The following is a 14,744-nucleotide window of genomic DNA, read 5'->3' on the forward strand; positions in this document are numbered from 1 at the left end:
ATCTCAAATCTAAAACGTTTGGAGTTAAAGTTTGGAGTTATTTTGAGTTCATTTTTGTTTACTACTTTCCAAATGTGTCATAGTTTTGATGCTTCAGTGAGAATCTACAGTGTAAATAATCATGGACATAAAGAAGAAACAGAAATATAGACATGTCCCAGACTTCTGACGGGTCGTGCAGTGGGACTGACCAATGCAGGCCGTGTGGTGCTGGGTGAATCCTGGGGGACATTTACAGGTGAAGCCCCCGATGGTGTTAACGCACAAGAACTGACAGTTGTGCTGCTTCGTCGAGCATTCGTCCAGATCTGAAAATAAAGAAAATGTAAGGTTAGTGTAAAAAGTCATAAAGTCATTAAGTCATTAAAGGCCCATATTACACTGTTTCCATTTTGTACACTGAGTAATACTTTAAATACTTTACATCAAGGAACCACACACCCATTCACACACACATTCATACACCAGTGCACACAGACACTGGGGGCGAGGTGGTTTAAGTGTCTTGCCCAAGGACACAATGACAGCATTCATATGTGGGAGCCGGAATTGCACCGCCAACCTGTGGATCAGTGGATCTGACCGCTCGACCTGGGCTGTTTATGACGAGAGCGGGACTTGGACTCAGTGGACAAACGCTCTACCAACTGAGCCACTGTCACATTAGCTTTACTTAGCTTACTCCTGTTTAATTTTAGCATTAGCTTCACTTAATTTACTCCTGTTTAAATTTAGCATTAGCTTTACTTAGCTTACTTCTGTTTAGTTTTACCATTAGCTTTACTTAGCTTACTTCTGTTTAATTTTAGCATTAGCTTTACTTAGCTTTCTTCTGTTTAGTTTTAGCATTAGCTTTACTTAGCTTACTTCTGTTTAGTTTTAGCATTAGCTTTATTTAAGTTACTCCTGTTTAATTTTAGCATTAGCTTCACTTAAGTTACTCCTGTTTAAATTTAGCATTAGCTTTACTTAGCTTACTTCTGTTTAGTTTTAGCATTAGCTTTACTTAGCTTACTCCTGTTTAATTTTAGCATTAGCTTCACTTAAGTTACTCCTGTTTAAATTTAGCATTAGCTTTACTTAGCTTACTTCTGTTTAGTTTTAGCATTAGCTTTACTTAGCTTACTTCTGTTTAGTTTTAGCATTAGCTTCACTTAAGTTACTCCTGTTTAATTTTAGCATTAGCTTCATTTAAGTTACTCCTGTTTAATTTTAGCATTAGCTTACTCTTACTTAATTTAAATAGACAAATCTTATTAATCCATAAGGGAAATAAGTTGGAGTCATTTGCTGACACATTTCAACATAAGAATACTTGTAAAAATAAAATAGAATCATGTAAAATAATCTTAAAAAATCCCCAAAAATATTAGTTTAATATTAATGAATCTGACATCCTGTTTATGTCCATCTTAAAATAGTTTCATGACTCCTATAAATATCACATTAGTGTTTCCACAGTCTCCAAACATAAATAATTCAGGGCGTATTAGTTTGACTCGAAAGCCATTTTGATAGTTTGAGGTGTTTTCTCTCGTTGACCTGTGAATGACACTGTGGCAGAACAAAGAGGGAGTGAACACAGCTAACGTCTTGTGTAAATAAAGATGAAAGCTGCTCTGAAATATGAACAACAGTTGTTTGGACTCACAAACATGTCTGACACAGAGGGGCTCCAGATGTCCTGTGTCCAACCAGAGGCCAGAGCCTGTCCAGATCTGAACTTTTGACAGAGATCAAAAAGTCTCTGTACAACTGAAGCCTATTACTTATTTTGTTATTGGAGGGTCTGTTGAGAATTTAAAGAAAGAATGTGCTTAAGACATATGAGGCTTTTTAAGTATTTTGTATGAAATTAGTTGCATATTTGGAATTCCGGCCGCGAGTATCATAGCAACCAAAGAGCCAATCTGGAGCGAGGCTGTTGAAGGTAACGCCCCTTCCTGCCCACACCGCTGGTTTAGCAAGGAGCGGGTGCCCTAGCAACACTGTCAATCAAACCTGTGGCTAACGCTAGCGGGAGTGACCTCAGGGAAAGAAGGCTGTTATTAATGTTCATATCTCGATTTACGGAAAAAATAGTGAAATAAAAACTCCAGGATAATGTAGAGTGGGTTAATACGAACATTTAAGACAAGCGAACCAAAACAAACATGGCAACACACAGTCTTGAACGCTTTGGGGGAGACCCATCCTAGACTGAGGGCGTGATGTAGAGCGATGCACATATGTGTCTGGAATGAGCCTGGTTTCATATATGTTTCATGTGTCGTGTGTGTGTGTCATTATGTGTCATGTGTCTGTCTTTCATGTGTCTGTGTTTTTCATATGTTTCATATTTTTCACAAGTGTGTCTGTGTGATATGTGTGTGTGTGTGTGTGTGTGGTTGACCTCCTGTAGGATGTGTGTGTTTCATATGTGTTTCATGTGTGTGTCTGCGTCATGTGTGTGTTTCACATATGAGTGGTGTGTGTGTTGACCTCTGCAGCTCTTATTGTCCTCTTATAGGATGTGTGTGTTACATGTATGTTTCATGCTTCATGTGTGTCGTGTGTGTGTTGACCTCTGACCTCTGCAGCTCTTGCCGTCCTCCTGTAGGATGTGTGTGTGTGTGATATGTGTGTGATGTGTGTGTCGTGTGTGTGTTGACCTCTGACCTCTGCAGCTCTTGCCGTCCTCCTGTAGGATGTGTGTGTGTGTGATATGTGTGTGATGTGTGTGTCGTGTGTGTTGACCTCTGACCTCTGCAGCTCTTGCCGTCCTCCTGTAGGATGTGTGTGTGTGTGATATGTGTGTGATGTGTGTGTCGTGTGTGTTGACCTCTGACCTCTGCAGCTCTTGCCGTCCTCCTGTAGGATGTATCCTCGTGGACAGGAGCACTGATAACTTCCCTCTGTGTTTTTACAGATGAAGTTACACGGTTTAGGAGCCTGGATACACTCGTCCACGTCTGGAGAGAAAGAAGAGAGAGAAGGGGAGGAGAGAGGGGAGTAGAAAGAGAGAGAACAGAGAGAGAAGCGAGAGATGAAAGAAGGAGAAGAGAGAAGAGAGAGATTAGAGAGGGGGAAGTGAGAAAGGATAGAGAGAAGAGAGGGGGAAAAGAGATAAGAGGGAGAGAGAGAGAAAAGAGAGGGAGAAGAGAGAGAGGGAGAAGAGACAGATAATAGAGAAAGAGAGAGAGAGGAGGGGCAGAAGGAAAGAGAGTGAGACACAGCTTTGATCTGAAGGCCAGACATTCCTCATGAGGAGCTGATGATTCAGGCAGAGCTGTGGCAGGTCCCACAAACTCTGATCTTTGTTTAAAGAGACAGAAAAAACACAGGACGGACAGGACCTAAAACAGTCCATAAACTTTAAGTGTCCTGGTCCAACCCACACACTCATCTGAGTCTCCGCAGGTGTCCACTTAGTCCTGGTTTAGTCCTGATTCAGTCGTGTTCTTACCATAAACTTTTAAGTGTCCTGGTCCAACCCACACACTCATCTGAGTCTCTGCAGGTGTCCACTTAGTCCTGGTTTAGTTTGAGAGTTAGTGAGTTCCATAAATTAAATCCTGGTTTACACTGGGTTAAATCCTTATGTTTGTGTAGATTTTGTAGGATTTTAATCTGGTTTAGTTCAAGTTCAGCCCTTGTTCATGTCAGCCTCAGTCTAGATTCTAAAAATCCTGGTTTAGTTCTTGTTTAGACCTGGCTCAGTCCTGGCTCAGTCCTGTCTTAGCTCTGGTTTAGTCCTGGTTTAATCCTGGTTTAGTCCTGGACCAGTCCTGTTTTAGTCCTGGGCCAGTCCTGGTTTAGTCCTGGGTCAGTCATGGCTTAGTCCTGATTTAGTCCTGGTTTATTGGAGCTGATATATCTGGCTGGTATTTGCACTTTTGAATCTCCAGCAGGGGGCGTTATTTTGTTTGGGATATAAAAAACCCTTTAGTGCAGCAATAACTCCAGCATATGAGACTAAGCTGTGTTCTGGTGCAGGTTCGGAGGGACTCAGGGCTGTAGATGTTTAAAATCTTCACTATTTAAATGTTTTGTTTTCTTTTATTAAACTTTTATTATGCAGAGCAGCTGCCTTTAGTAGCACCGCTGAGTTTATAGTTATTACAAATCACATAATGGAGGGGAAACGATCAAAATCTGCCTTATTCATGAGTTTCAGACGGACAATTCCTTCCTGATGTGAGGGACTTTGTGAGGATCTTTCCCCATTCAAAAGATAGAATATTTTTATTTGATTTGCTCAATTGCCATGACAACGAAGGACAGTTGCCATAGCTGCAAACCAATGAATATATCGACAAAGTTTATCAGCCATCGACATCGGCTGTTAAAAAAACATATCGGCACATCTAATCTTGGTTCAGTCCTCACTTAGTTCTGCTTTAGTCCTGGTTTAGCCCATGTTTAGTCCTGGTTTAGTCCTGGTTTAGTCCTGGTTTAGACCTGGTTTAGCCCTGGTTTAGTCCATGTTTAGTCCTGGTTTAGCCCATGTTTAGTCCTGGTCCAGTCCGGTTTTAGTCCTGGTTCAGTCCTGGTTTAGTGCTGGTTTAGTCCTGGCTTATGTCTGGTTTAGTCCTGGTTCAGTCCTGGTTTAGTGCTGGTTTAGTCCTGGCTTATGTCTGGTTTAGTCCTGGTTCAGTCCTGGTTTAGTCCATATTTAGTCTATATTTAGTCCTGGTTTAGGCTTGGTTTAGTCCATGCTTAGTCCAGTTTTAGTCCTGGTTCAGTCTGGTTTTAGTCTGGTTTTAGTCTGGTTTTAGTCCTGGTTCAGTCCCGGTTCAGTCCCGGTCCAGTCCGGTTTTAGTCCTGGTTCAGTTCTTACCCACACACTGGGTGCCGCTGATGTCGGGGGTGTATCCTTGTTTACAGATGCAGCTGTAGGAGCCCAGAGTGTTCACACACTGACCGTTCCTGCACAGACTCCCCATCACACGACACTCGTCTATGTCTGAGGAAACAAACATGAAAGTTTAAGAACGGAGGAGAGGAGGAGAGGAAGAGATCAGGAGAAGAGGAGGAGGGGAGGAGAGGAGGAGAAGTGAAGGAGAGGAGGGGTGGAAGAACAGAGGAGAGGAGAGAAGGAGAGGATTTGAGAAGAGGAGGAGTGGAGGAAAGGAGGAATGGAGGAGTAGAGAAATGGAGCAGTGGAGGAGAGCAGGGATGGAAGAGTGGAAAAGTGTAAGAGTGGAGGAGTAGAGGAATAGAGGAGTGTAAGAGTGGAGAAGTGGAGGGATGGAGGAGTATAGGATTGGAGGAATGGAAGAATGGAGGCATGGAGGGATGGAGAAGAGAAGGAATGAAGTAGTGGTGTGGAGGAATGTAAGAATGGAGAGATAGAGGCATGGAGGGATGGAGCGGTCCCTTGTCAGAACACAGTTGGAACAGTTTTAAGTCATAATTTATGGGGCATTTCCATCACAGCTTCCAAGTGTCTTAAGGTCGTACTTTTCACTCATTCACAGATTTATGTGAAGTTTACAGTACACACAGCGGCGTTTAGCCAAAAGAACGAGTGCTATCCTCATCACGACGACACAGATGCCAGATTATTCATTCTCTTATTTTATTTGTCCGATCATAATCTTATGTTTCCGCGGTATTCCCAAGTGACCAAGACGGTAACTCATTTTGAAATATAGACTGGTAACAAACAGCTGCTCAGTACAGAATATTATTAGCCTAGTTTAGTGCAACTTGACAATTTTCTGGTCCACAAGATAAGATTTTCACTCCCTAAAAGAGAATAAATAATGTTTATGAACCATTTAAAGAGGAGGTGTTCTGCAAAATTGACTTTTTGGAGCTTTCTCCCATGTTAAAATGTCATTCCCTCATCAAAAACATGTCTGAAGAGGTTTTAGATCATCCATGCATGTTTGAATAGTCTAGAGATCTATCTCAGGCCCTATTCAAACCCTCTGTATGGTTAGCTGTAAGATTTGTCCAAGGCTCCGCCCCAAGCTTACATCACAATGCTTCTGCACCTGATTTAGTCCTGGTTTAGTCCTGGTTTAGTCCTGGTTTAGTCCTGGTTTAGTCCTGGTTTAGTCCCCGATTAGTCCTGGTTTAGTTCTGTTTCAGTCCTGGTTTAGTCCTGGCTTATTCCCAGCTTAGCCCTGGTTTAGTCCTGGTTTAGTCCATGTTTAGTCCATATTTAGTCCTGGTTTAGTCCTGGTTTAGTCCATGTTTAGTCCATATTTAGTCCTGGTTTAGTCCTGGTTTAGTCCTGGTTTAGTCCCGGTTTAGTCCTGGTTTAGTCCTGGGTTAGTTCCAGTTTACTCCCGGTTTAGTCCTGGTTTAGTCTTGGTTTAGTCCATGTTTAGTCCTGATTTAGTCCTGGTTTAGTCCCGGTTTAGTCCTGGTTCACTCCTACTTTGGTCCTGGTTCAGTCCTAGTTTAGTCTTGGTTCAGTCCTGGTTTAGTCCTGGTTCAGCCCTGGCTTAGTCTTGGTTCAGTCCTGGTTTAGTCCTGGTTCAGCCCTGGCTTAGTCTTGGCTTAGTCCTGTTTTTGTCTTGAATAATATTGTGAATCTATACAATTTTAACACAGATGAGATACTTTTTGTGGTTATTTTTTTTCCATAACGTGTGTTGTTGATCTGTACCTCTTTATCACTATGACCTTAAGACACTTGTTTGTTTGTTTGCCCCTTTGCTTGTTTGTTTACATAATGTGCATGTTTCATTCGTACCTCTTCCGTCTGTGGTGTACCCAGGGCCGAGCGGGCACATCTTCTTGTACTGTGTGGTTCCAGGGAGGGGGCAGAGCTCACAGTTGTTGCCCCAGCCTCGGCCTCCGTCGCAGCAGCACTCGGACTTGGTGACCTGGACTCTGTTACTGGACGTCATCTGACACAGCGTGGTCAGAACCTCGGTGAAACAGAAGCCCTCACGATTATCTATGAGAAGAGACAGGAACAAAGTTTAAACAGGAGATGGGAACAAGGTTTAAAGAGGAGACGGGAACGAGGTTTAAAGAGACAGGAACAAGGTTTAAAGAGGAGACGGGAACGAGGTTTAAAGAGACAGGAACAAGGTTTAAAGAGGAGACGGGAACGAGGTTTAAAGAGACAGGAACAAGGTTTAAAGAGGGGACAGGAACAAGGTTTAAAGAGGAGACGGGAACAAGGTTTAAAGAGGAGACAGGAACAAGGTTTAAAGAGACAGGAACAAGGTTTAAAGAGGAGACGGGAACGAGGTTTAAAGAGACAGGAACAAGGTTTAAAGAGACAGGAACAAGGTTTAAAGAGGAGACAGGAACAAGGTTTAAAGAGACAGGAACAAGGTTTAAAGAGGAGACAGGAACAAGGTTTAAAGAGACAGGAACAAGGTTTAAAGAGGAGACGGGAACGAGGTTTAAGGAAGGAAGCACATTCAAAATACTAGCATTTGGTAAAAAGTGTTTTATCATCAAATCAACATGGTATGGACACACTTTTTTTCATTTTCATATTCCAATGTTAACATTACATTTCCGTGGTATTCCCGAGTGGTAACATTGCAGTAAACAGTGTTGGGAATACCAATTTTGAGTACCTTTATGCTAGTACAGTAACTCTTTGATTTGGTGGGATTCAGAATGCTTACTAATTTAATACGTGTAATTTTACCTAATACATGTAATTTTGGCTTTGAGCTGCACAGTATTAGTGAGAATACAGAAAACACAGCTCTTACAGTGTGTGTATGTGATTTTTTTTGTTTCTAATTAGACAGAAATGAATGCGGAACAAACAGGGCAACAGAAATAAAGCTGAATGTAAGTAAATGTCATGTTTTTACCCTATAATATACAGCAACCTGGTGTAAAAGTATTTTAAGCATTCAGCAGTGGTAGAAGACAGTGTGGGTTTTGTCGGGGAGAAAACAAATTGCAAACATACAGCACTTCAGAGTCACACTGCGATCCAACATTTACGTAAATTTGTCTGAACACATTCTGTACTGGACAGGAGACACGGCACGGAGGAGACTGATGGACAATGGTCTACAGTCCAACAGCCAATCAGGACGCACGACACAATGTCTACAGTCCAACAGCCAATCAGGACGCAGAACACAATGCACGTTCAGACACTGTAAAAAAAAGCATGTGAAATTGCACACAAAAAAAAATCCGAGAACCGCAATATAGTGAGGGACAACTGTATAGAGCCTTTAAATAAGATTTCTAATTGTATAAATTAGTGCAACAAATTCTACTTTTGGCTTGGACTTAAAAAAAGGGTCGTTTATCAGAGCTATGAAGGAGTGACAGGAGACATGAGGCCCGCCCTGATACTAGGACCAGGTTTAAACCAGGTCTAACCCACTTGGACTTTGAGCATCTGGAAAAGCGCTATAGCATTATAAACCAGGTCTAGACAGTCCCAGATAAGTTAAACCACCAAAAGTCTGTGTGGAGAGATAGTGCTTTAAGTCACAGATTCCACCGTCTCAGTGGCGTTCTCACCCGGTTCACCACCTCCTCGTATCGCGCTGAAGATAAAGACGAGTCAGACGGGAAATGATGTGGGTATGGAAGGCCTCACTTGGTAAAAAGCATGACGTTAACCACCATAACGTCAAATGTTTGTTTCTATTCGAGACGAGATAATGCACCTTCAGAATAAACCCCAACACATAGACTGTATAAAAAAGTGGACTAAGTGAGTGTGACGTCACCCACAGCGTCTGCTCCAGTCACATGAAGCTCATCGAGGCAGGAGCAGTTATAGAGGTGAAGTTGGAGTAGCAGTGACTGAGAGAGAGGCCATGTTTTTTCAATAGAAAGTGAATTGGAGCAAGAGTCCCAGCGGCTAGCAGGTTAGCTATGTCCAGTTATATATACAGTCTATGCCCCAACCCCAAGTTCACTTTAAAGAGTATTTTACATCAGATCATGGGACTTTTAACCACACCCACTTAGTCCTTTCTGCCACTGTGACATTCATCCGGTCTTCTGTTCATTTATTTTAATATATAATTTTCACAGAGCAACATTTGGTTTCTACTTTTGTGGAAGTAGAAAAAAAGGGAAGTGTGTTGTATTAAATTACATGGAAAATCGTCTGCTCAAAGAACTCTACAAACATCAGTGTGTTTACAGGTTAGTAGTAGTTTAGTGTGTAGTTTATATGATCGTACTGACCAATACACTCTGTCTGTGTGGGGTTAGCGATGAATCCTTGGTCACATCTGCAGCGGTAACTTCCCACCGTGTTTTCACAGCGGCCGTTTTTACAGATGCCTGGTTTGGCTGTGCACTCGTTCAGGTCTGAAACAACAACATTATGCCATTAAGATTACCTCATAAAAACTATGCATTCAGCTAATGTTCATTGTTCACTGAGTTGTCCTGGTTTAATCCTACTTTAGTCCCTGGTTTAGTGCCGGTTTAGCCCCGGTTTAGTCCCTGGTTTAGTACTGGTTTTGTCCTGGTTTAGTCCTGGTTAATCTTGGTTTATTCCCATTTTAGTCCATGTATAGTCCTGCTTTAGTCCCTGGTTTAGTGCCGGTTTAGCCCCGGTTTAGTCCTGGTTTAGTCCTGGTTTATTCCTGGTTTAGTCCTGCTTTAGTCCCTGGTTTAGTCCAAGTTTAGTCCAAGTTTAGTCCTGGTTTAGTCCCGATGTATCCTGGTTTAGTCCCTAGTTTAGTCTCGCTTTAGTCCCTGGTTTAATCCTGGTTTAGTGCCGGTTTAGTCCTGGTTTAATCCCGGTCCTGCTAATCCGTTACAAATGTCGTATCTGGCCTTGGTTACCTGATTTCTCCCACATATATATGTCCAATAATCAGGAAGTGTGTCTTAGCATCCTAGATGTTGTTAGCTCTAATCCACTTTGTTGTGAAAAACATTTAAAACTCATTGCTGCGAATAATCATAATCTGTCGTCTCACCGATGCAGCGGTCTCCTCCGGGTTGCCGGGTGTATCCTGGAGGGCAGATGCACATGTACGTCCCAATCAGGTTCTTACACGCCATACCTCGGCTCTCACAGTCGTCCACGCCATCCTCGCACTCGTTTTGATCTAAAACACAAATGTATAATCTTAATAATAATAATAATCATCATCATAAAAATAAAATAAACAAATAGATATCTTCCATTAGGACATCCATTTATTTAATAATAATAATAATAATAATGATGATAATGATAATGATAATAATAATAATAGTTCTCTAGTTGGATGACTACACAAGCTGGAAATAAACCTCAACGCTCTACGATGTCATGGTGAAAATGGAGAGATGGGGTGTGTTTAGAGAGACGTCAAATAAACAGTGACTGCTCTGACACTGAGAGGTCCCTGCTGTCTGCAACGCCCCCCCAAACACACCGTTTCCATGGAGACAGTCAGGTCTAAATGAGACACAATCTAAACAGTGGCTGGTCCAAAAAGTGTTTTAAGATAGCATTAGCTCGGCGATCTCTGTTACATAACGCTAATGAAGAGCCCGGCTGTATATGTTAGACAGGACGTGTTCCAGGAAGTGAACCGAAGAATCTATGAGTGGGCGTGATGGTTTCATGGAGATTTGCCTGGAATGTTCCATAGTATGGCATTAAAATTAAGTATCTCAAGTGGTGGAAGGTGACTAAGTAAAAGTACTGTATTTAAGTGCACATTTTAGGTATCTGTACTTTACAGTGGGTTCACTTCACTACATTTGAGAGCAGTATCTGTACTTTCTACTCCACTACATTTTTGAACAGGACTGAAAGGTAAAAGTATTTTTATGACTGTCTGAGACCTGCTGAAAAGGCCTAGGGTTTATTTTTAGCACATTCATAGTTTGAGCAAAACTAAAATAAACAAATAAAAACAGATGGGGGGGGAAAAACTACTTCATTGTTTCTACTGAACAAAATTCAGCACAAATTTTTATTAAAGTCTGTGTGAAATACTTTTACTTTTTACTCTTTAAGTACATTTTTTAACAGGTACTTTAATACTTTTACCTAAGTAGATTTTTTCATGTGATACTTTTACTTGAGTATTTTTCGCTGCAGTAGCTGTACTTTTACTTAAGTAACAAAACTGTAGTTCGTCCACCACCGACTATCTCCATTGATGCAACGTAGATAAGTTTAATGCCATACTAAAGAAAATACAAAGCAATATCTTCTCCATGGATACGAGCAGGTGGCGTACCGTTCACTAGAAATGTTACATAGTGGACCTTTAAGATTCAAAATAAGGGTTATACAAGTATAGGTAAATGAAACAAACCACAACTTCAGATGTTTTTGTGAACAGGAGGCAGCATTAAAAGACGGGTAAGAGCTCTCAGCAAGTTAAATTTTGCTGAATATAATTGCTCCAATTCACTTTCAATGTAAAGTGAATTGGAGCCAGAGTCGACGGGGCTGGAAGTGTGTCCCTGATGACCACTTCCTGTTTGGAACGCGACGGCTAGCAGGTTAGCTATGTCTGTTTATATATACAAGCTATGTAAAAAAACAAAAACAAACTGCTCTAATAAGTGGCAGTAAACATCTCTATTAATGTGATATACAATAATCACAGACAATATATACATTTCCCAGGACTTTTTCCACGCATTTTCCATATTTTCTGTATTTCCAGGATGCATAGGAACTCTGATTTACCAGCCCAACATCTGACCAACACTGAGGTTCATTTTGTTTTACCTTTGCACATCCTCTTGTCCTCTCGTAGGACGTAGCCTGTGGGACATTTACACTCATAGGAGCCAATGACGTTAACACAGCGGAAGGCACACAGCAGCGGGTTCTGGGCGCATTCGTTGATGTCTACACAGAAATACAAAAAAGGTGTATTTATTTCAGTTGATTAGAGTGAATAACACGCTAACATACATGACCATTCACACAGACAGTGGCTCCCTCTTTTCTGCATCACTCGAGGAAAAACAAAAACTAAAACACAACAGTCTACATTTAAAATAATAAGTTTCTCCTTATACCTTCACAGGTCATCATGGGGCCAGGCTCGAACCCATCGTCGCACGCACACTCAAACCCGCCGATCACGTTCGTGCATGTGCCGTTTCCACAGGGATTACCGACGTCGCACTCGTTGGTGTCTGCAGATGAGAGGAACATAAAAAACATGAACTGAAAAGGACTCGCCCCTGTAAACACTAAGGCCATTTTTGTATATTTGTATATTTTTATGGGGTGTATATGCGCTTAAATGCTGCAGAATCCACACATACTGGTGCTTTTTAAAAAGATCTGTGGGGCCTATACTAATATATAGAGTGTCCATAATGTCTCAAATAAAAATATATTACAAAAGCAGCTGGTCTTAACTATGTTCTGTTGTACTCAGAGGTTTTAAAGTTGTTTTTTTTTCAATCTCATCTGTATCTTTTGCTTTATTTCAGTAATGTCCCATGTCTTTGTTCCATACACGGTGTCTTAAACTTTTTTACTCTTTTTATTCTTCACTCTTCTCCTCTAATATTAATTTTATGATGTCTGTGTAATGTCTTAGTCGTCCAGGCCTGCTCCATCGTAAAAAAGCCAAAAGTTAAATCTATCAACTGGACCAAAAGTTGCAGGAGTGAAGACATTTCGCGGCTCATCCAAGCTCCCTCTTCGGTTCCCTTCAGACAGATATAAGGCAGTGTCCACCAGTAATTTGACCAGAACTGAAGAAGCGGCTTGGAGGAGCAGCTAAAGGTCTGTTGACAGTTGACAGTTTTAACTTTTGGCTTTTACGATTATTTTCATGATGATTTGTGATTATTATGTTTTGATTTGTTTGTACTGTGAGTAGACAAGGGGACGACACTGAAATTTTGTGTTGCGATTATCATGGCCAAAATAATTAACGATTGTCGACAGTTTAAAATGTTATGGATATGAATAATTATAAGTTTAATGTTAGGAATAAGCTCCGTGTTTAAACAACTTTTATATAATTGTTTTTTTCTTATCAGTGCAAACAACTACGATCTAGCAGAGAACATTATGGATGAGCAGGGCCGTTGACAGAAATTTGGGGGCCCGGGTCAAGAAGTCTCATAATTCTGGGCTTCCTAAGACCCTGGGGCCTGGGACAACAGACCCCTTTTCAGATTCTAGCATGCAATGACGTCTTACTGCCAGATGGGGGGGCAAAAGCCAGATTTTCTCTATTGATTACATTGTACTTTGCCATGAAATATCCAAAAGATAAATGCACAAATGTGGAACCTGGTCATTTCTATCAGTGACTAGACCCAAGAACTCACTGTATTACAACCTAAACCTGCATTTTAACAATATAAATTTAAGCTGCCCCCATCTGTATTACATATTATTGGCCTATAGAATGTTGTGATGTCATCTCAAATCAACCAACTGTACTCAAACTACTCAAAATATATTAAAACGTTTGTGTAATCTTAATACAGTGAAATACCCATAGAAGCCTTACCCTCACAGGTGACCCCAGTTGTGTCCAGGCTGTATCCCATGGGACACTCACAACGGAACGACCCATCTGTGTTTATGCACTGACCGTTCACACACGGGTTATTCAGGCACTCGTCAATATCTGAAAATAAAAACAAAAATAAAAAACATAAAACATAAACTGTATAAAGAAGTGGACTAAGTGAGTGTGATGTCACCAACAGCGTTCGACTCCAGTCAAACGGAGCTAATTGAGGCTAGAAGTTATAGCAGCGAATTTGGAGCTGAGTAGCATATTAGGAATTCCGACCTCGAGTATCATAGCGACCAAAGAGCCAATCCAGAGCGAGGCTGTTGAAGGTAACGTGCCTTCACGCCCACACAACTCTTTTAGCAGGGAGTGGGCGCAACACTGTCAATCAAACCTGTTGCTAACGCTAGCAACAGGGTGACCTCGGCGAAAGAAGGCAGCTGATTTGTCTCTTATTAATGTACATATCTTAAGTTTGGGTGGGTTAATACGAACAAAATAACGAGTCTGACAGCAGCATTTACAGAGAGAGGGGACACACTTTTTCGATGAAAGTGAATTGGAGTCGATGGAGCTGGAAGCGCGCACATGATCACTTTCTACTTGGAACACGGTGGCTAGCGGGTTAGCTATGTCCATTTATATAGGACTTATTAAAGAAAAGGCTATACAATTTTATGCATCCAAAAATTGTTGAAAATGTTGAAACAAAACAATATAATCTATAAACTATTCCATACTTACCTACAGGATGGTCTGGCCCTTGTTGATAGCCCTCATTGGGACACAGTAGTAGGTAAGACTCTGGAAAACAGCATAAAATGTATTCAAGACAACAGGTACACCCACAGTGTAAGAAAAAACATTAAACCTAACCCCTTTGCAATAATAACCAAATAAATAAAACTTGTTTCTTTCAGATTCAGAAAAATGCTGATTATAATTGTATTAATTTTGCCTGGAAAAATGTATAAAGATTTATGTCAGTCAGGTCCCCACATCTATCATTGCGTCTCAAGCCCAGTCAAACCTAATTGTCCAATCAGATCTGTTTATTTCAGTGAGGCATGTGAAACGAAGGAGCTAATTGGTCATCTATGATAAAAAAAAATCACATTTCTCTCACCTCAGGTTAACAGAGACGAGTGTTTTGCCTATTGATTCTGCAGAAATCCACCATGTTTTTCAGCCCACCATGATATTTTTTTCTTTAATTTTTTCCAATAGGGCTAACCTTTGTGTCCCTGATTGGCTAATTCACCTGTCAATCATGTTCATTTGAAATCCCAGGCAAGTTTTCATTGGTATTTTCACAAGAAATAACAGATACTGAACCGGAGTCCATTT

At 41.0% G+C, this 14,744-nt stretch overlaps 1 protein-coding gene across 1 annotated transcript in view; it reads right to left on the reverse strand.

Moving 5' to 3' along the window:
* fbn1 (fibrillin 1) overlaps nucleotides 1-14,744 on the reverse strand; it is a 191,416-nt gene that overhangs the window by 8,467 nt on the left and 168,205 nt on the right. The window contains exons 51-60 of the mRNA XM_033983222.2: nucleotides 14,142-14,201; nucleotides 13,389-13,508; nucleotides 11,929-12,048; nucleotides 11,633-11,755; nucleotides 9,873-10,004; nucleotides 9,127-9,252; nucleotides 6,689-6,895; nucleotides 4,820-4,945; nucleotides 2,829-2,951; nucleotides 192-308 (exon numbers count right to left, since the gene is read on the reverse strand). Of these exons, the coding sequence (XP_033839113.1) occupies nucleotides 192-308; nucleotides 2,829-2,951; nucleotides 4,820-4,945; nucleotides 6,689-6,895; nucleotides 9,127-9,252; nucleotides 9,873-10,004; nucleotides 11,633-11,755; nucleotides 11,929-12,048; nucleotides 13,389-13,508; nucleotides 14,142-14,201 (1,254 nt within the window). The remainder of the gene's footprint in view (nucleotides 1-191; nucleotides 309-2,828; nucleotides 2,952-4,819; nucleotides 4,946-6,688; nucleotides 6,896-9,126; nucleotides 9,253-9,872; nucleotides 10,005-11,632; nucleotides 11,756-11,928; nucleotides 12,049-13,388; nucleotides 13,509-14,141; nucleotides 14,202-14,744) is intronic.

This window comes from Periophthalmus magnuspinnatus, chromosome 3 (assembly GCF_009829125.3).
Source record: "Periophthalmus magnuspinnatus isolate fPerMag1 chromosome 3, fPerMag1.2.pri, whole genome shotgun sequence".
In the NCBI taxonomy this organism is placed as follows: domain Eukaryota; kingdom Metazoa; phylum Chordata; class Actinopteri; order Gobiiformes; family Gobiidae; genus Periophthalmus; species Periophthalmus magnuspinnatus.